This window comes from Blennius ocellaris (assembly GCF_963422515.1).
Source record: "Blennius ocellaris genome assembly, chromosome: 16".
NCBI lineage: Eukaryota > Metazoa > Chordata > Actinopteri > Blenniiformes > Blenniidae > Blennius > Blennius ocellaris.
This window is the reverse complement of record NC_137665.1, coordinates 24393337-24414389: the sequence shown is the minus strand read 5'-3', so window position 1 is coordinate 24414389 and position 21053 is coordinate 24393337. Positions and strand designations below refer to the sequence as shown.

The 21053-nt window shown below is 45.1% G+C and overlaps 1 protein-coding gene across 1 annotated transcript in view; it reads left to right on the top strand.

Moving 5' to 3' along the window:
• Positions 1 to 1056: 1056 nt before the first annotated feature.
• Positions 1057 to 21053, top strand: part of LOC308141087 (protein rogdi homolog) — a gene marked incomplete at both ends in the record, with an annotated part of 78938 nt that continues 58941 nt past the window's right edge. Inside the window, 6 exons of the mRNA XM_080511090.1 lie at positions 1057 to 1065; positions 1455 to 1550; positions 1633 to 1731; positions 5893 to 6003; positions 6095 to 6144; positions 6424 to 6550. Of these exons, the coding sequence (XP_080367216.1) occupies positions 1057 to 1065; positions 1455 to 1550; positions 1633 to 1731; positions 5893 to 6003; positions 6095 to 6144; positions 6424 to 6550 (492 nt within the window). The remainder of the gene's footprint in view (positions 1066 to 1454; positions 1551 to 1632; positions 1732 to 5892; positions 6004 to 6094; positions 6145 to 6423; positions 6551 to 21053) is intronic.

The following is a 21053-nucleotide window of genomic DNA, read 5'->3' as shown; positions in this document are numbered from 1 at the left end:
TAGGATAACGTGCGTGATTAAAGACTTTCAGAAGAAAAGTGACTAAACTTCATCATTGTGTTGATATAAAGAAATGAATGCTGACACGACTGGACAGAAAAAAAGAAAAGAACCAATTTGTTTCCTTAAAGTTGTTTGTCGTCCTGTTGAATCAAAACGTAAAGAATTAGAAGACGACAGAAGACTTGTCTTCTGGAGACGCGACGGTGTTTTGCGTGCAGTCGGAGAAAATATTTCAATTGCAATTTGTCTCTGCCACGAGCAGCAGAACGCTGAAGGACAAAACAAAGAAAGAAAGAAAAACAAAGGGGAAGAGTCCCTCCCTGCAGTGAAGCTGCAGCTCACCCACAAAGATGAAGAAGACGGCGCAGGAAGCCACGTCCCAGTCGGACTGGAAGAAGTGTTTGGACTGCAGCCTGGAGACCACGTGGTTGAACTGGTCCTCCAGGTCCCGCTGGACGTCTCTGGGAGTCATGGCTGGGAGACACGGGGACATGATGTCACAGCTGGAACTGCTTTGTTTGACATGTAACCCACGGTTACTCATCTCCAGTGCCATTTTATCTGACGTCTTTTTTTACAGTCTTAAAAACTTCAATTGAAATTAAACTGATTGTTACACACCTTGTCACAACTGATAATCAACCACTTCTATCCTCTAGACCAGGGGTGTCAAACATGCGGCCCGGGGGCCAGAAGCGGCCCGCCAGACAATCTAATCCGGCCGCCATGTGATTAAAAAAAAAAAAAATTTAAGTAAAAATATGAAAACTGACAGAGGCTGATCTAAAAACACTAGATTGGCAAAAATGACATTCAAAACCACCCTTGGTCAGAATTAATTAATGCGTCCCCGAACGCCCCCCCCCCCCCCCCACCCCCCCAGTATAGTTCCTCCATTCTTTACTTCGTACAAATATGGATTAAGTAAAAACACTCTCAGCTGGATTAAAGCTGAATTTTAACCTAAAACGGCAAATAATGGTGCTTCTTAGACGGTAATGTTGGTAGATACCGTAATGTCTGGACTAGAAGCCACTACGTTTTTCACGCGCTATGATCCCTGTGGATAATACAATGACGACAGCTACCATTCTGTGGATTTTTAAGGCTTGACAGGCTTATTGCCGCATCATTTTTCACTTTTCACAGCACTCCGTCAGGTTTCTCTTGAATTCCCCGAGAAGATCACATAAATGTGTTGGTTTAGTTTCGGGTCATGTTAGAAAAGAGCCGAGTGTCTTCGAGCAAACCCTCGCAGAACTTTAACCGGCAGTAGTTCCTGATGCACGTTTTGCTCAAAGGCCATTTCCAGTTCCAGAGCTCCTCCCTCCCTCCCTGGTGATATACAAGTTGGTTAATGTTCAGTTGAAAGACCAAATATTTGAGGGCCTTGAAGCGTGGCTACTGCAGGGACCCGGCCCAACACCCCCTGACTGTTGTTTCTGGATCAGATCCAGGATGCCAGGAACCACGTGAACCAGGCTCTGCTGCTCCTCAGCAGCCATGACGACAGCGACCACTTCAAGACGGGCGCTGAGGTCAACAAGGTGTGTGTAAGCAGGAGACCCCGTCCCCCCCGCCGGGTTTCTGTGTCTGTCCTCTAAAGTTCTGTCTCTTCTGCTTCTGCAGCTGATGGACGCTGTGATGCTGCAGCTGACGCGAGCGCGAAACCGCCTCACCACGCCGGCCTCCCTCACGCTGCCCGAGCTCGCCACCAGCGGACTGATGGTAACGCGGGAAGGTTGGGGGGGCGGGGCGTCCAGTCCTGGTCCTGGTCCTGGTCCTGGTCCTGGTCCTGGTCCTGGTCCTGGTCCTGGTCCTGGAGGTTTTACAGGTCTCCTGCTTCGGCACGCCTCAATCTAACGTGGGCGTCTCATCGTGTTTGGAAAAAAAAACAAAAACAAAAAGCGAGTAAAGAGAATCCCAGAGCCGTCAGCTGGAGAGACCTGAACCATGCAGGAACCTCGAGGACGGTGCACCTAGATAGATAGATGATAGATAGATAGATAGATAGATAGATAGATAGATAGATAGATAGATAGATAGATAGATAGATGATAGATAGATAGATAGATAGATGATAGATAGATAGATAGATAGATAGATAGATAGATAGATAGATGATAGATAGATGATAGATAGATAGATAGATAGATAGATAGATAGATGATAGATGGATGGATGGATGGATGGATGGATGGATGGATGGATGGATGGATGGATGGATGGATGGATGGATGGATGGATGGATGGATAGATGGATGATACATAGATGATAGATAGATGGATAGATAGATAGATGATAGACAGATAGATAGATAGACAGATAGATAGATGGATAGATGGATAGATGAATAGATAGATGATAGATATATGGATAGATACATAGATGATAGATAGATAGATGGATAGATGGATAGATAGATAGATAGATAGATAGATGGATAGATATATGGATAGATACATAGATGATAGATGGATAGATAGATGATAGATAGATAGATGGATAGATGGATAGATAGATAGATTATTACTTTATTCATCCCAGAAGGGAAATTGTTTTGTTGCAGCAATCTGGTACATACGAATATTATAAAATACAATAGAATAGAAATAAAAATAAAAAATAAAAAATAAAAATATCTGGGGATAAGACATGAAGTAAAACACAGAACGGAACATGAGCACTTAGAAATAAGCAGGAGATAAAAGCAAGATAAATAGTAAGGTGCAGTGGCAGAGCCATTAGAAGTAGACATTATACAATAATAATAACAATAATTGTCAGGTTTAGGCTACAGACATTTATTAAATCTGCAAGAAAGAAGAAGACAACACGAATGAGCTTTGGTTACTCGCGAGGAGAATGGCCTAGGAGCGTGTTCAGATTACACCTCCTACCCACTCTGAGCTTCAGACCATTTCTCCTGCGGTTTTATTTCATTAAACAAAGGGGAGGGTTTACAGGATACACATCATAGTAACAAAACATTCTGTGAGTTTTAACAGTTTATCAACTATGAATACAATCAAAGGACATCCCGCGCATGGGACGTCGAGATGGCAGCTGTGTGGAAGACGTGGCTCATCTTGTTTATCAGCCTCGGTCAGGTTGACCTGCTCAGAACATGTGATTAGTGAGCAGCGTCTGAGAGGCGCTGCTAAGAGAGAATACACAGAAATAAGATAGAACTTGAATATGAATATAATTAAGCACGAATATGGCAACTATATATAAAATTACTCTGACAATAATACAGATAATAACAATGTGTAATAGTGTATAATACTTGTGTATAGTACTACTAATAATGGTAGCAATAAAATAACAAACAATAAGAATATATATGTATATCAGTAATAATAATAACTAGAAAATTCCCGCGGAAATTTTATTGTGCCTGCCACCTGCCGCCCCCTGCTGCCGAGCGAGGCCGCGGTAGTGTGAAAAACATGTGGAAATCATGTCATTAGCTAGTGATTCTCGATCGCAGCGCCAGCACAAGGCTACACTCTAAATTTCAGCTCATTTGAACAAACTTTTTAGCATGCGATGCTAACAGCTAACACCGATTTAAGTGCGTGGAAACCATGTGGTCAGCTAGTAATTCTCGATCGCAGTGCCACCATGAGGCCACCCTCCAAATTTCAGCTCATTTGAACAAACTTGTTAGCATGCGATGCTAACACTTGCGATTTAAGTACGTGGAAACCATGTCATTAGCTAGTGATTCTCGATCGCAGCGCCACCACGAGGCCACCCTCCAAATTTCAGGTCATTTGAACAAACTTGTTAGCATGCGATGCTAACAGCAAACAGCGATTTAAGTGCGTGGAAACCATGTGGTCAGCTACTAATTCTCGATCGCAGCGCCACCACGAGGCCACCCTCCAAATTTCAGCTCATTTAAACAAACTTGTTAGCATGCGATGCTAACACCAGCGATTTAAGTACGTGGAAACCATGTCATTAGCTAGTGATTCTCGATTGCAGCACCAGCACGAGTCCACCCTCCAATTTTGAGCTCATTTGAACAAACTTGTTAGCATGAGATGCTAACACCTGCGATTTGCCTGAAAAGCGCAGAAGTTACCTCCCAGGTGTGGCTGACCTGGAATCTGGAGTTTTATGACATTCTGAGATGGTAGGCCAATTAGCTTAGCGCGGCGGCTAACTAGCTAGTGCGCCGTGATCGCAGCACCCCCATGAGGCCACCCTCCAAATTTCAGCTCAATTGAACAAACTTTGTAGCATGCTAATTGGCATGCTAACAAGTGTTGATGCTGAGTCATTGCCATCAGCATTAAAATGCATTGAAAAGTATGGTGCCTAAGCTACTGTGTGTGTGTGAGCACTGTGTGGTCAGCCATCATGTTACTGGTCCAGCCAATCAGAGGAGCCGTGTGTGTTGCCAGGCAGATTTGGAGCAGCTTGTGTGATGTCATGGAGCCGGCTCCTGATTGACAGGCTGCTGCAGGTGGCAGAGACTATGAGACCTTATCTGAGGGAAGAAGGGATTTAAGCACAAACGCAGGTCCCGAACAACTGCTTATAGTTGGAGAACCGTGACACTTGGGGGAAAAATTCCTTCACCGTGGGCGTCGGGAGAAGTTGAAGGACGTGCGGTGTGGTTTTCGTGTCCTCAAGAGGTTCCGTCTCCCCGTGAGGACTTGAAACAAATGGCTGAACTTTGGGGATATTGTGCGACGCCTCTTAAAGAGGCAGGCACAATTAATAATAACAATAGTAATAGTATACTTATAATAATAATACCAATGGTAATAGTGTACTTGCACATGTATAAATATATGTATATGTACATGCAATGTGCCATCTGAAATACATGATATAATATAAGTCTCAATGTAATTTAGTCCAGGTGGTGATGATTGAGGCTCTGACGGAGGTAGAAGAGTTAAAAAGTCTTATTGCTGTGGGGAGGAAGGATTTCCTGTTCACCCTAGAGGTTCACCCTAGAGGTTCACCTCTAGTGTGACCCTCTAGTGTGAACCTCTAGGGTGAACCTCTAGTGTGAACCTCTAGTGTGAACCTCTATGGTGAACCTCTAGGGTGAACCTCTAGGGTGAACCTCTATGGTGAACCTCTAGGGTGAACCTCTAGGGTGAACCTCTATGGTGAACCTCTAGGGTGAACCTCTAGTGTGAACCTCTAGTGTGAACCTCTAGGGTGAACCTCTAGTGTGAACCTCTAGTGTGAACCTCTATGGTGAACCTCTAGTGTGAACCTCTAGGGTGAACCTCTAGTGTGAACCTCTAGGGTGAACCTCTAGTGTGAACCTCTAGTGTGAACCTCTAGTGTGAACCTCTAGTGTGAACCTCTAGGGTGAACCTCTATGGTGAACCTCTATGGTGAACCTCTATGGTGAACCTCTAGGGTGAACCTCTAGTGTGAACCTCTAGTGTGAACCTCTAGGGTGAACCTCTAGTGTGAACCTCTAGTGTGAACCTCTAGTGTGAACCTCTAGGGTGAACCTCTAGAGTGAACCTCTATGGTGAACCTCTATGGTGAACCTCTAGTGTGAACCTCTAGTGTGAACCTCTGGGGTGAACCTCTGGGGTGAACCTCTAGGGTGAACCTCTAGGGTGAACCTCTAGGGTGAACCTCTAGTGTGAACCTCTAGTGTGAACCTCTATGGTGAACCTCTAGTGTGAACCTCTAGTGTGAACCTCTATGGTGAACCTCTAGTGTGAACCTCTAGGGTGAACCTCTAGGGTGAACCTCCAGGACCCAGAACCTCCATCAGCTGGTGGACTGAATAAAGTGACTTCGATAAGCTTCGATATCAGAGGCTTCAAACAGCTGGACTTTAAACTGTACCATTGTTCCTCATCGGGCCGTGTTAATCAGTCAAATCCTTTCTCCTCCACAAAATGTTCCCCCCCCATGCCGGGGACGTCATGGTCAACTTCTACATCAACCTGAGTAAACTGTGCCTGACGGTGTACCAGCTGCACACGATGCCCCCGAACACCACCAAGGTCAGATCAGAAAGCATGGAGGAGGTGGTGGTGGTGGGGGGGGGGGGGGACTAAACTGTGACCAAACTCTTCTTCTGACTGTTCTTTGCAGAACTTCAAACCAGCCAGGAGCTCGGTGCTGCACAACCCTGGAGCCATGTTGTAAGTCCTGAATCCCATGTTTAAACTCAGAGGTCAGAGGTCAGAGGTCAGGGGTCACTAGAGTACTGAAATAAAAATAAATGTTAAGTCCAGACAAATATTGGTGAGAAACCGTCCATGTTTGATCAATTCTTTCACGCTGGTCGCCGCCACACGTCCTTCATGTTTGTTCTGTAGTCAGTGTGGTTCTCCTCCTACAAACAGTGTGAATGTAAGGTTCCCCCTCTGCCGGGCCGTACGCTTCACACCCTGATCCACACCTGGTCTCGCCCCCTGCAGTGAACTGAACAACAACCGCTTCCAGGTGAGCCACGTCCACAAGGTGGAGTGTGTGGTGCCCTGGCTCAACGGCACGCTGGTGTTCTTCACCATCTCCCTGCAGCTGTGCCAGCAGCTCAAAGACAAGGTGACGTGTTCTAGATGCGCACATGTTCTCCACCAACACACATGTTCTCCACCAACACACGTTCTCCACCAACATGTTCTCCATCAACATGTTCTCCACCAACACACATGTTCTCCACCAACACACGTTCTCCATCAACATGTTCTCCACCAACACACATGTTCTCCACCAACACATGTTCTCCACCAACACACGTTCTCCACCAACATGCTCTCCACCAACACACATGTTCTCCACCAACACACATGTTCTCCACCAACACACGTTCTCCACCAACACATGTTCTCCACCAACACACATGTTCTCCACCAACATACATGTTCTCCACCAACACACGTTCTCCACCAACACACATGTTCTCCACCAACATACATGTTCTCCACCAACATACATGTTCTCCACCAACACACATGTTCTCCACCAACACACATGTTCTCCACCAACATACATGTTCTCCACCAACACACGTTCTCCACCAACATGTTCTCCACTAACACATGTTCTCCACCAACACACACGTTCTCCACCAACACACGTTCTCCACCAACACACATGTTCTCCACCAACATACATGTTCTCCACCAACACACGTTCTCCACCAACACACATGTTCTCCACCAACACACGTTCTCCACCAACACATGTTCTCCACCAACACATGTTGTCCACCAACACACATGTTCTCCACCAACACACATGTTCTCCACCAACATACATGTTCTCCACCAACACACGTTCTCCACCAACACACATGTTCTCCACCAACATACATGTTCTCCACCAACATACATGTTCTCCACCAACACACATGTTCTCCACCAACACACATGTTCTCCACCAACATACATGTTCTCCACCAACACACGTTCTCCACCAACATGTTCTCCACTAACACATGTTCTCCACCAACACACACGTTCTCCACCAACACACGTTCTCCACCAACACACATGTTCTCTACCAACATACATGTTCTCCACCAACACACGTTCTCCACCAACACACATGTTCTCCACCAACACACGTTCTCCACCAACACATGTTCTCCACCAACACATGTTCTCCACCAACACACATGTTCTCCACCAACACACATTCTCCACCAACACACATGTTCTCCACCAACATACATGTTCTCCACCAACACACGTTCTCCACCAACACACATGTTCTCCACCAACACATGTTCTCCTCAACACACATGTTCTCCACCAACACACATGTTCTCCATCATCACATGTTCTCCACCAACACACATGTTCTCCATCAACACATGTTCTCCACCAACACACATGTTCTCCACCAACACATGTTCTCCACCAACACACATGTTCTCTACCAACACACATGTTCTCTACCAACATACATGTTCTCCATCAACATGTTCTCCACCAACATACATGTTCTCCACCAACACACATGTTCTCCATCAACACACATATTCTCCATCAACACACATGTTCTCCATCAACACACGTTCTCCACCAACATGTTCTCCATCAACCCATATGTTCTCCACCAACATGTTCTCCACCAACATACATGTTCTCCACCAACACACGTTCTCCACCAACATACGTTCTCCATCAACCCACATGTTCTCCATCAACCCACATGTTCTCCATCAACCCACATGTTCTCCACCAACACACGTTCTCCATCAACCCACATGTTCTTCATCAACCCACACGTTCTCCACCAACACACGTTCTCCACCAACATACGTCCTCCATCATCCCACATGTTCTCCATCAACCCACATGTTCTCCATCAACACACATGTTCTCCACCAACACATGTTCTCCACCAACACATGTTCTCCAAGCACCACACATTCTCCATCAACGCACGTTCTACAGCATCACATGTTTTCCATCATCACATGTTCTCCATCAACCCACATGTTCTCCACCAACATGTTCTCCATCAACCCACATGTTCTCCACCAACATGTTCTCCATCAACCCACATGTTCTCCACCAACATACGTTCTCCATCAACCCACATGTTCTCCACCAACACGCGTTCTCCATCAACCCACATGTTCTCCATCAACCCACATGTTCTCCACCAACACACATGTTCTCCACCAACACACATGTTCTCCATCAACCAACATGTTCTCCACCAACATGTTCTCCACCAACACACATGTTCTCCACCAACACACATGTTCTCCACCAACACATGTTCTCCACCAACATGTTCTCCATCAACCCTCCAACCTAAACTCCATACAGAACGATCAAAATCAAACTTCTGTACCAAATGACACACACTTCATTCATCTCACCTGATTTTTGTCAAACCAACTACTGGAGTTGGGAATCTTCAACCGGTTCTGACTTATCTACCTAGAACGTATCTAGAACTACACACTGGTCTCAGTCAGTGGCTGTACCGTGGTGTAATGTGGAGGTGCTGTAGGAGGCCTCCTGACACTGTCAGGCTAAATGTAAAGCATCTTTAGATATCCGATATCCATATCGGTCAGATATCAGCCAAGAAAACGACTCACATTTTATCGGACTGCATTTAAAAACTGGGATCTAAGCGCTCCGATCGTCCTGGACGACCGGCCCCTCCGTCGGTGGCGAGTAACGTGGGGTTTAAACACATAATTGAGCTCCTCCAGCCTCGCGACATTACTCCTCGCCACCCCGGATACATAAAGAAGTTATAAAGTCTATTGCCGCACAATGCTTATCTTGTTGGAAAGAAAACAATCACATCATGCTCTGACTGCAGGAAGTGGCGATGGAGGAGTAGCGAGGGTTGTCAGCAGGTTAGTTAAACATTGTTCTGGACACAGTCGGTGGAACTGGAGCAGTGAACTATTCACTTTGAGCAGGTGGACGGTGGACAACGTCGTCTTGTGGGTTTTGTTCCCACCGTGTACTGACAGTAAGAACTTGAATTGTTTTCCACTTTAAAGGTATAATTTGTTACTTTTCAGGGTCTTCTAATTCATTTTTTTGTAGACCAAAAAAACACACACTCTTTCTAGAAACAGTGGCGTTTAAGACGACTCTATTCACTTAAAGCAAAATTCCATCACTAGGATTTTTTCTCAGCATTCTAAAGTGATGAGGACTTGACCAGGAGCAGTTTTGAGGTATTACTGGTCACACAGGCAGCCTGCATGAGTGTCGGATGTATTTAACGTGAGGCAAATTGTAGTTGGCCTGTAACCCTGGTGTGTGAAACCAACACTGTCATTAACAAACCACCTGGCACTGCACCAAAACCACATCTTGTACGTCAAGCAGCCGTTTTCCACTCAGATGTCTTCATGACGCCTGATCAAGGAGGATTTGTCTCCCAGTCCCTGGAGAAGAAGGTGTAGCGAAGACCAGGCAGGATTCCAACCAGTGTTTTAAAGTGTCTTCATCCACCTTCAGGACAAATAGTTTGGTGTTGGTGGAGCTGCTGTCTGCTTATTGAATCATGAATATTTGTCCCACTACTGTCCTCCAATGCGATGTCTCTGTCTCTCTTTCTAATGTGGCCTTTTAGACTTTCTGGAGGACTTGTGACGGCACCAGCATGGGCTTGTTTGGAATGAATATGAAGGCTTTATTAATGCTTGGTGATCATTTATCTCCTGTCCTGTTGGATCTCAACTGAGAAGGTGTCTGTTTGTGTTCCAACAAAATGATGTGGTTTCCAAATAGAAGCATGAGAAAACAGTTCAGGAGCCGAACAGTAAGAATCAAACTGAGTGAAAACGTGTTGTTTTTTTAAAAATTTCTACCTAAAGAAGGTTCCGAGTTTACACTGCAACGTTTTGAAAACGACGTCTGTTTGCATGGAAACTGGAGAAACACTGAAAACATTGTGGTTTTTTTGACGCTGTTGTTAGTTTTTGTAATGAAACCAGACTAAACATCAACAAACAATCGCTTCAGGATTTAGTCATATGAAGACATTTATTTGAATTTGAATTTGCCGCCCTCTCCGTCACCCTCCTTCCATCTCGTGGGCGGGGGTTAATGCTGGACGTGAGCGGGGGATCCCGTCCTGGAGGACCCTGGTGTCTCCTCTCTCCTCTGGCCTGGTGAAGCAGCCCCACCTCCAACCAGCTTGACCGGCTTCCGGTTTGCGCCGTTGTCCTGCGCCCTCCTCTGGAAGCTGGAAAACATTTTTGAAAAAGGGTCATTGAGGGGGATCTTAAAACCCATAAACTTTCATCTGCAACTCGTCATTTCAAGCAACAAGGTGAAACGCTGGAAAGCAAACAAAAGTGGGGAAACTGGATCTCTACCTTGAGGATGTTGGGCAGATTCCCCCCGTTGGTCTGGGTCGTTGGGGCCTCCTCCTCCTCCTGAAGCCCCCAGTCCCCAGACTGGGCCTCGGTGGTCCGGGCTGGTTTGAGGCTTCTGGAGAGAGCCTCCTTCTCGGCCTTCAGCCGGGCCACTTGCTGCCGGTGTTTCTGGACCAGCTCCTCCTCCTTCGCGGCCGCCTCCTTCTCCCTCATGTCCCAGCGCACTTCCCAGTGCTTGTTGCTGTCGGCCCTCAGCTTCTCGCCGACGGCCTTCAGCTGGACGCAGCGTCTCTCTTTCAAGTCTTTCGCCGCCAGAGCTTCTTTCAGCTGGAGCTCTTTGTCATGCAGGGCCGCTTGGACGGTGTTCAGCTCTGCACTGAGCCGGGACACTTGCAGCTGGTGGTTTTGCAGGAGAGCTTCCACCTTCACAGCCGCCTCCCTCTCCCTCATGTCCCAGCGCACCTCCCAGTGCTTGTTGCTGTCCGCCCTCAGCTTCTCGCTCAGAGCCTTCATCTGGCCGTAACGCTTCACCTGCGTGTCTCTGGCTGCCAGGGCGTCTTTCAGCTGGCGGTCCTTCTCCTCCAGCTGGGAGGCCATGAGCCGTTGTTTTGCCTCCATGGCGCCCAGCTGACTGTCCTTCTCCTTGTGCAGTCTGGTGAAGTCCACCATCTGCTGCATGCAGGCGTCTCTGTAGTAGAAGAGCGCCTGGCGCAGGGACTTGATCCTCGGGGAAGTCTCACTGGCTTGGTTGTTCTCCATTTTTGAAAAACAAGAAATGTCCAAAACTGGGAAGCTGTATCAGATGCTGGGAAATGGCTGTGATCTCGCTCGTGTCTCTGAAGGACTGAGTGCAGATAGACGTCTGCAGGCTGCTCTCACTGGCCTCGGGTCAAAGGATCAAAGGATCAAAGGATCAAAGGACAGGTTTACCTCGAATTCCCATTGGAATTCCCCTAATGCAGATAGGCGAACAAACTGTTCTGGGGTCAGATTGAATATCTCCATCACCCACTTTGTTGTTTTTCCTGCACCTGAAGCTTTGACAGCAGGAATATCTCAGTGGAATACTTGAGTGAAATAATTTTTAAAAAATGACAAAATGTTATCTATTTTAAAAATATAGATACTAAAGACAAAATAGATAAAGTGTCAATAAAATAACTGTTACAAATTCCCTGTGAAGTGTATTGTGTGTTGTGTTAGAATAGGGGTTTTTCGTCAGGCATTATTTTGGACAACCCAGTCAGGTGATGGGGTCCTCGTGTTACGTCCCGGCGAACGGAGTTTTTCTGGTAATAATAAGACGGTCCTGAACCCCTCGTTACATGTTGAATGCGTTTGTGAAGAAGTAAGTCTTTAATAGTCATCAAGCCTACAAGTGTTCATATTCAGTGTATCGGTCGGTAGATGTGTGTTTGGTAACAGTTCTGTGTCAATTAGCTCGGATGTAAATGACGCTAATGCTAATCGGCTAGCTCTGTCTGCACGTGTGTGACACTATAAGGGATTTAATTCAGTTTATGGAGTATTCTTACCACTGGTTATTGATTTGTACGTTCTTTATGTGTTACAGAAAACCATTCTACATTCTACATTCGCCATTCATCATCATTCTACATTAATCATCGTTCATTCGTTATACATTCACTTATTTATCATTTGTCGGGAATCCACGTTCTGTACTGCCAGCTGATTCTATTAAAAGGGATAAAGTCAACACCCGGTGTCCATATCTGCTCTCTGACCGGAGTAGTCATCCTGGATAAAGTGGTCCCAGCATCATAAGCCCCGTCTCCACCGCACAAAAGCCCCGTCTCCACCGCACAAAAAGTACCAGCCTAGACCGGTCTAAACCGCTCCGGTTCGCGTCTCACGACAGGAATGCAGTCTAAACCGCTCCAGACCGCTCCAAAGGCGACCGCTTTTCCGTTACCCTTCCGTTGGGGTACCAGGACCATGGAACGGGTCTGAACTTGAGCTGCTGTCTGCTGATTGGTCAGTGATTTACGTCATTCTCGGAAGTCCCGCCTCTACACACGGCAACACACGGGTTTCATTTCACAAGATGTCGAAAGAAAATACGTGGACCGGTGCGGAGGTCCAGCTCTTCCTCTCCATTATAGGAGAGGAGGGGGTCCAGCAGGAGCTTGACGGGGCGGTGCGGAATGAGAAGGTGTTTCGAGTGGTGGTGGAACGGATGGCGGCACATGGCTTCGTCCGCACGCCAGCGCAATGTCGCTGCAAGCTAAAGAAGCTGCGCAGCGACTACCGCCGGCTGAAGGACCACAACGGCAGGAGTGGATCCCAGCGGAAGCACTGACGGTGGTATGAAGCCATGGATGCTATTTATGGCCACCGACCGGCGAGTCAGGGACGTGAAGGCGGCGTGGACACTGCAACGGCGCTGCTGGAGTCGCTGATGGAGGAGAATGGTGAGTTAAATGCTCCAAAATGTGCTGACAACCTCTGCTCATTGTAGTTAATAAACCCTGTGACTATGCATTCATCCGCGGCTTTCCTCAGAGCCTTTCTTTTAACAATTGCATTGAAAACAATGCCAAATGCTGTTTGTTTTGGTTAGCTTCAGCCGCTAGCGCGGTCTTAACGCTAGCCTGTCGTGTTTTTAGCATGTGGGCTATGCTACATTTCAGGAAGTGGGAGAGGCAGCTTCCACCTCCTCCGGCACCAGTGCCGCGCCACAGTTCCCTCTGTCCCCGACGCCGTCAGCTCCATCACCCTCCCCGTCTGCTCCATCACCCTCCCCGTCTGCTCCATCACCACCACCACCCCTGACTGAAGCAGCCAGTTGTAAATATTGTAAATAGTTGTTATTGTGTTCTGTTAATACAATTTTGATTTTCCATACGTGTTTGTGTTCATTGAATCAATATCAGCACAGAAGTAGCAACTTTCCATATCATGCCATTAATACAGATATGGCACTGTGCCAACAGTGAAACTGACATGTCCTTTATTTGTGATGCTGAATATGTTAAGTAAAGGTAAGTGTATTAATGTAATAAGGTCTTGCACTTTGCTCCATAAGATATTGTCCCCCCCCCCCATTATGTGAAACACATTTATTATAATTATATTGACTATACATACCAAGTCCGAATGTGCAGAATCAAATGAACTCCCTAATAATGGCTCCTGAGCATGGTGTTAGCCAGTGTCAATGTAAATATTGGAATATTCTGTGTAGTAGCTATAAGCTGAAATATTACAAGCTGTCTTCAGAAAGGATAAACACTTTAAATAAGGAGGGACAACAAGGAGGCAACTGTGGTTGGAACATATATTTACAGGAACTATGTACATTGCAGGAGGTCTTTATGCATTTAAATACTGCATTACAGCCTCTCTGACGTCCTGCCATCCTCATCTGCACCTGGAGCCAGTGCCTCTGCAGGTTGGTCTGCTGCAGCTGCTGGTGTGTCCCACTGGTCGCTGTAGTCCTCTCCATGGGACTCACACAGGTGGTGCAGAGCACAACACACCACCTCCATCGACTTCACCAGGCTGATGTCACTGCGTTCCTCTTAAGAAGGCAGCGCCAACGACCCTTCAGCCTGCCAAAGGCGTTCTCCACCACCACCCCAGCTCGTGGAATCTTCCGGTTGTACACCTGCTGTTCTGCAGTCAGGTGGATGGATGAACCCAGGGACAATCATGTCCCACCACTCCTGGCTTCGGTTCACACTCCACACTGCAGGTCCTCTGCGGCGACTCCGGAGCAACAACATGAGCTGAAACACACACAGAGCACATATTTTCATATCATAACAACATATTATAAGCTGCACAATCATGCAAAATGTCTGAACACGCAACTACTCCAATTTGCTTTGTACAATTACAATACAACAAACACTTGGTCGAATGATGTGGAGGACAACACGCGAAATGGACAAAACACGTGAAAATGACGCTGATGCACGGACATGACTACAAAGAAACATGGAACAACAAACATGCACAACTTGTGGACGAGCCACAATGGTCATAACAACCTCATTCTTTAGATTATCAGGTAATGACTGTAAAAACAGGAGCCAACGTGCTATAATCAGGTAATGAAACTAGTCACATGTCATGAAGATTTCACTTTTGTGAATTGTAGCGGCAACTCTATGAACTCACTACGTTTATCACGAGGTCATATTACACTTCATAAGCTGTGTCTGGCTCACATTAAAGGTTAAACATGTATTATAGCAGCAGTTACATTGTTGGAAAGTCACAGAGAATGTTTGTTTGTCGTGAGGCTGCTTACCCTGTTGCGTCTCCTTCTTCTTCTCCTGTCCACCACGTGTGTCGGGAACGCTATCGACCGCAATGTCATTCTTCTCCTGTGAGCACGCAGCACTGCTTCCTCCAGCAAAACGTGTTCTTGCACGTAAAACAACAACCATGCAAGCACAACAACGACCACCACTTATCCTCCATGTTGCTCCGAGCTTCTCCCACAATCCTTTTCCACGCTTCGTTCTTGCGTGATGACGTCACCCCCTGCGTCGTAACGCGGCGCTCAACATCCCGCCCACTTTTGACGCTCCTCTCTGCAGTGGAGACGGTCGGGGTTAGTGCTTCCGAACCGCTCCGAACCGCTCCGCTCCGGCCCGGCACTTGTGTGCGCTGGAGACGGGGCTTAACAGAACCACATCATCTGCAAAAAGCAGAGAGGAGATCCTGTGGTGGTCAAACCAGACCCCCTCCGGCCCCTGGCTGTGTCTAGAGATTCTGTCCATAAAAGTAATGAACAGAACCGGTGACAGAGGACAGCCCTGCCGAGGCCAACGTGCACTGGGAACAGGTCTGACTGACTGCCGGCAATGTGAACCAAACTCCTGCTCTGGGCGTCCAGGGACTGGACAAGTCGCTCTCTCAGGACAAACACGGAAGTTACGGCTGCAAAATGTAACAGTTAACTAAACAACAAGTGCAAAGTGGAGGATGTAAACAACAACAGAGGATTCATAAGATCCAGATCTGCAGCCAAGCTGAGACGACTGTTGTAACGTCACATATCTGCAGAGCTCTTAAGCCCCGCCCACTTTTAAAGTTCCTCTCTGCAGTGGAAACAGGTACCAGACCCACTGTACTGCTCTGTTCCTGCACTTTAGTGTGGTGGAAATGGGGCTTTAGTGAGAGATTTTTTAAAGTTGTATTCCCTGACCGGGAATCGAACCCGGGCCTCGGCGGTGAGAGCGCTGAATCCTAACCACTAGACAACCAGGGAGCTGTGGTTTGATGGGATTGATAGAACATTCTACAATGTGTATGATTTGGAGGTCTCACTATAGCCCTACCTCAACACTGGTGGTGATGGAAACGTGTGCAGTGAATTTCATTCTGAAGAGACGGTCCCTCCTTCGGAGCACTTCCTGTGACCCACTTCCTGTCGTCTCTGGGCCAATCCCTGTGGAGGATTCCTGACCGCAGTCATCCTCTCTTCAAGGGGGGGCTCAAGAGGCTCTTCCTCTCGGTTCTCATCCTTTAGGTGGACGTCACTCACTGGGTCCATGTTTACGTTACAAAAACCTTTGTGTGAAAACCTGAAGCGAAACGTCAGAGCAGCACATGGAGACGCTCAGGTCAGAAGAGCTTCCAATCAAACAAGGAGGACTTGGCATCCCAAATTTCTAATTTCATCATTGGGCTGCACGACTAAAATTCATGGCAGAGTGGGTTAAAAAAAGCCAATTCTGTTTCCCAGATTTAGAAGGTCTAGGTTTGGATAGGGTTCAGTTAGAACACCTTCCGTTTTTATGTTTTACTGAAATATATACCAACATTAAGAAAAATTATATATTGAAAAATATCTGTAGATCTCTCAGTGCTATTTGTAAATATTTTGGGCTTGACAAATATTCATTCTTGGCTCCTGTTGCTAATAATCCAGATTTTAGACATTCCTGTACTGATGCTGGGTTTAACGAGTGGAGAGAAGCTGGCATCATAAGAAGTTTGGATGTTTATGCAGACGATACTCTTAAGTCTTTTCAACAATTAAAGCACGAGTTTAATATTTCTCAAGCCCACTTCTTTCGATATCTACAAATGAGAAGTTACCTTAGTTCTATTGAATACTACAAACAAGGTGGAAAAACCAATGTGCTAGATAACATCTTATTAAAGGCAGCTGCATTGAAAAGTAAAACAATGACACACATTTATGATCAAATTACAGCAAACAACAAAGGTTTAATAAGTATTAAACAAAGCTGGGAACTTGATTCTGGTGTTCAACTGGAAGACCAGATATGGAGCAAAGTATTAGACCATGCAAGACGAATGACTAAATCAAACCAATCACATGAAGTACAATATAAAATCATTAACAAGCTGCATGTGACTCCTTTAACTCGGAGTAAATATGATGACACATGTACAACATTTTGTTTGAAATGTAAAAAGGACACAGGAACTTACTTCCACTTAATGTGGACCTGTCCTCTAGTTGCATCATTCTGGTCTTCGGTTGTTCAGGAAATTGAAAGATCTTTGGGGATTAAAGTGCCACTGGATCCCAAATTGTGTATTCTGGATGTAAATAATTGTGTTCCGGAAACAAAAACAATGTCTACAATGCTGAATGCCGCTCGCCTTTCCATACTCCAAGTCTGGATCAAAGAACACTCTCCTACTTTAACTCTTTGGTGCGAGAAACTCTTGACACTGTTGCATATGAAAGACTGCATAATGCACTGGATGGAACCCTGGACACCTTCGTAAATGACTGGTCTCCCCTTAAAGACTGTTGTGGACGTGAATGTCAGACAATAACATGTATTAATATGGACTGAAAACAAGCTGTGAACAGTTATTGGAACCCCCCCCCCCCCCATGAATATGGTCTGTGGTCTGATGATGCTTAAACTGCAAAAAGTGTTAATTAATAACAAGCAAAAACAAAACAAATACAACAAATAATAGATAATTGATGTATTTTAAGCAAAAACAATAAAATAAATAATAAATAAATAATAATAATAATAATAAATGAGGCTAAATGACCTTGTCTTATTCATATTGTCAATGTGAGCACAATTTATTATTATTTTTTATTATTATTATTATTGTTAATTGTTTGCTTTTTCTGTGCCATTTTTTTTAGTAATTTTTATTTTATTTTATTGTGTTGGTGTTGCTGTTTTGTTCTTTCTTTGTGTTTACTGTCAAGAAGAAAAATGGAAAAATGAAAATAAAGAGTTAAAAAAAAAGAATAGCTTGACAAAACAAAACCCCCAGTATGAACGTTTCGTCTCATTTACAGCAAGAATGAAGTGGAACCTTGTGTTGGTGCAGTGAATTGACTCCAGCTGTTTGTGGAGAACAATCTGGATGAGGTCTTTTCACTGATGGATATTTTGATCAGCAGCCCAATGTGACCACAGCGTCTCATGAGAAACTAACTTCCTATTTGAACGACCGTGCAACAAAGGAATATATACCGTATATAGAAGGAGTCGTCTGATAACATCTTTTCTTTTGAACCATTTTGTCTCCTTCAGCTGCCAGTCCTGCTATTTTCATATGTTCAAGTTTCCAGTCAAATAAAAGCATTTAGTTTGAAGGTCAAACATACTGTAACTCCAACATGTACAGCAGAAGACGGTGAAATCACTTTAGAGACGCAGAAGTGGACTTTTCTTCACAGTTTTATGTGAAATTCATCACCGTGAATAAGAAAATGTCAATAAGTTGGGCTGCTCTGTTCTTCAAAGAGGCTCTGAAGTATATTTTCTTATATCGTCTCATATATGTTTTATTTCTTATTTTGCTATCATGCTGCTCTTCTTTGTAGCATGCAGGCGGCTCCAAGGAGTCCGGACAGAGTCAAAGGTCAGGTCAAATGTTAGACCATGTCATCTTCTGTTTGGACTTGTGGAAGTTAGGAGATGTCCTCAGTGAGACCAGAGGCTATGGCATCAGTGATGTTTATTGTCGTGAACTAATTAGCTGCATGTGTTGCTGACCATATAAGCGACGGAGTTTCCTTTGTGTGTCACAGTTGCATATTGGAAGTCGCTTCTCTCACCCTGTCATGTCATCAGCTTTTGATTTTTTTGGATGTCATCCTATTCGATATTAAACATTTTTAACCAAACGTTGAAGCCTGTTTTATCTCCAGCTTCTATCCTGACCTGAAGTTTCCTTCAGCTCTTTGCTCAGTTTGAACTTTCTGGGAAGGTTTTGATAATAAGAAATATTATTTAGATCTTGAATCCAGCTGGAAGTCACATCGTCAATTCAATTCAACTTTATTTATATAGCACCAAATACAACACAGTCATTTGTAGGTGCTTTTAACAGAAAAATACTCATCATATCCGCAGGAGCAACAGATTTATTTGGAAAAGAAAACCTCCATCTAACAGGAAGAAACTTTGCATGAACCAGACTCAGAGGTGGCGGCATTCTGCTGACTGGTTGGGGTGAGAGGACAGAGGAGAGGAAAGGACAGAGACATACAGTTAGGGACATACATATTTGGACTGAGACATTTTTTTTAAATTTTGATTCTGAACCCGGGCCGCGGTGGTGAGAGCGTCAAATCCTAACCACTAGACAACCAGGGAGCTTTCATTTGTGGAGAGGGATTGAAAACTCTTCAATGTTTATGATTTGGAGGTCTCACTATAGCCTCACCTTATTTTTCTTTTTTTTTTGGGGGGGGGGGGGGTCATTTCTGCAAATTTTATGGTTTACAGGTCCGTTTTTGTCAGAAAAACTTTTTTCCATATTTTTCATGATTTGGAGGCCTTCCCTCCATTGTTCATCATCAAAAACTATTTCCACAATTTGGAGCTCTTTTACTTTTTTTCTGTATTTATTTGATTCCTGTTGATAAAACTTTGTAGCCTCTATTAACAATATAAAGTCATTCTCATCAGAGTTTCACATTTTAACATTTCCGGGTGGTGGTGGTGTGCCTCCAGATTTTTCCAAAGAAGAAAATGTGCCTTGGCTCAAAAAAGGTTGAAAAACACTGTTCTGGACCACCTCAGAGAGGAGAGGCAGTGTCTCAGGCTCAAACTCTTCACGAACAGCAGGGGGCAGTAGAGGAGTATAAACGTCAACACAGTGAGCACTCCAGCTAATGCTAATCCCCACTGAGGCCACTTTGTCAACAACATGTTGTATGGGGTTAAATAACATCCTGGATTGCTGGAGGAGACAATATTGACAGTCTTTTGGTGGCGTGAAGCCTCTCAGGGTGTCCACAGACACCTGAAGCTTGTCCATCCTGGACCTGCACTCAGCCTGTCTGCATCGCTGCCTCAGGACTCGCTTCCCTCATTGATCCACAGGTCTGGTTTGATTTGAGCAGATTGACACCTAAATGGTGCAGTACTGTCCAGACCATCAGCACAGGAGGAGTGGAAGTAGGAGACACATCATCTGGGCAGATGGGGGAAGACACAATGGTCTCTGTGTACCGAGCAGTGGTCATAAAGGCAGGTCAGGTAAAGGTCAGGTAAACCAGGCCTGATCAGGTTTCAGGACGTCGTGTCTCAGAGTTTTCACTGAATTATCTTTCTGAGAAAAATCCTTTGGCTTTGATTTCAGGTCAGATCGGCGACTGGAGGAACTATTTCTCTGCTGAACAGAGTCGACGAGTGGAAGGACTCCTTCAGGAGAAACTGGGAGATTTGTCTCTGGAGTTCATCTGGGAGGAAACTGCAGCTTGATGAGGTTGATCATCAGTTTCACAGAGAAATAAAGGTTCCTCACATCTGCTGTACCAGCTCTAGATCTGTTTACAGAAGGTTTGTTAATTTGAGGAAAAAAATATTTGAAACTGAATGTTTAAGGTTTGTTTTTTGTTTTTCTTTTTAATCTGTAGGAAAAACCTTTAATGGGCTCAGATGCTGGATAATGATGTTTTTTGGGGGATTTTTTATTAAAAGAAAGACATTTTTAAATACATTACAGTCATTCCAATGTGCTTTTCTAGAGAAAATAGAAAAGCCCAACATATCCACATGAGCAGCAGGTGTGTTTGTGACTGGAAAGGAAAAACTCCCCAACAGGGAGAAACTTTGTAGAAACCAGACTCAGAGGTGGAGGAATTCTGCGGACCGGTTGGGGTGAAAGGATGGAGGAGAGGAAAGACGGAGAGCTAGACTGGGTGGGGAGATACATACAATACCCTTGTTAGTGCTACTACATTATTTTTCATTATAATACAATAATCACAGTGATCCAAATATTTTCCAGCTGCCATGAGAT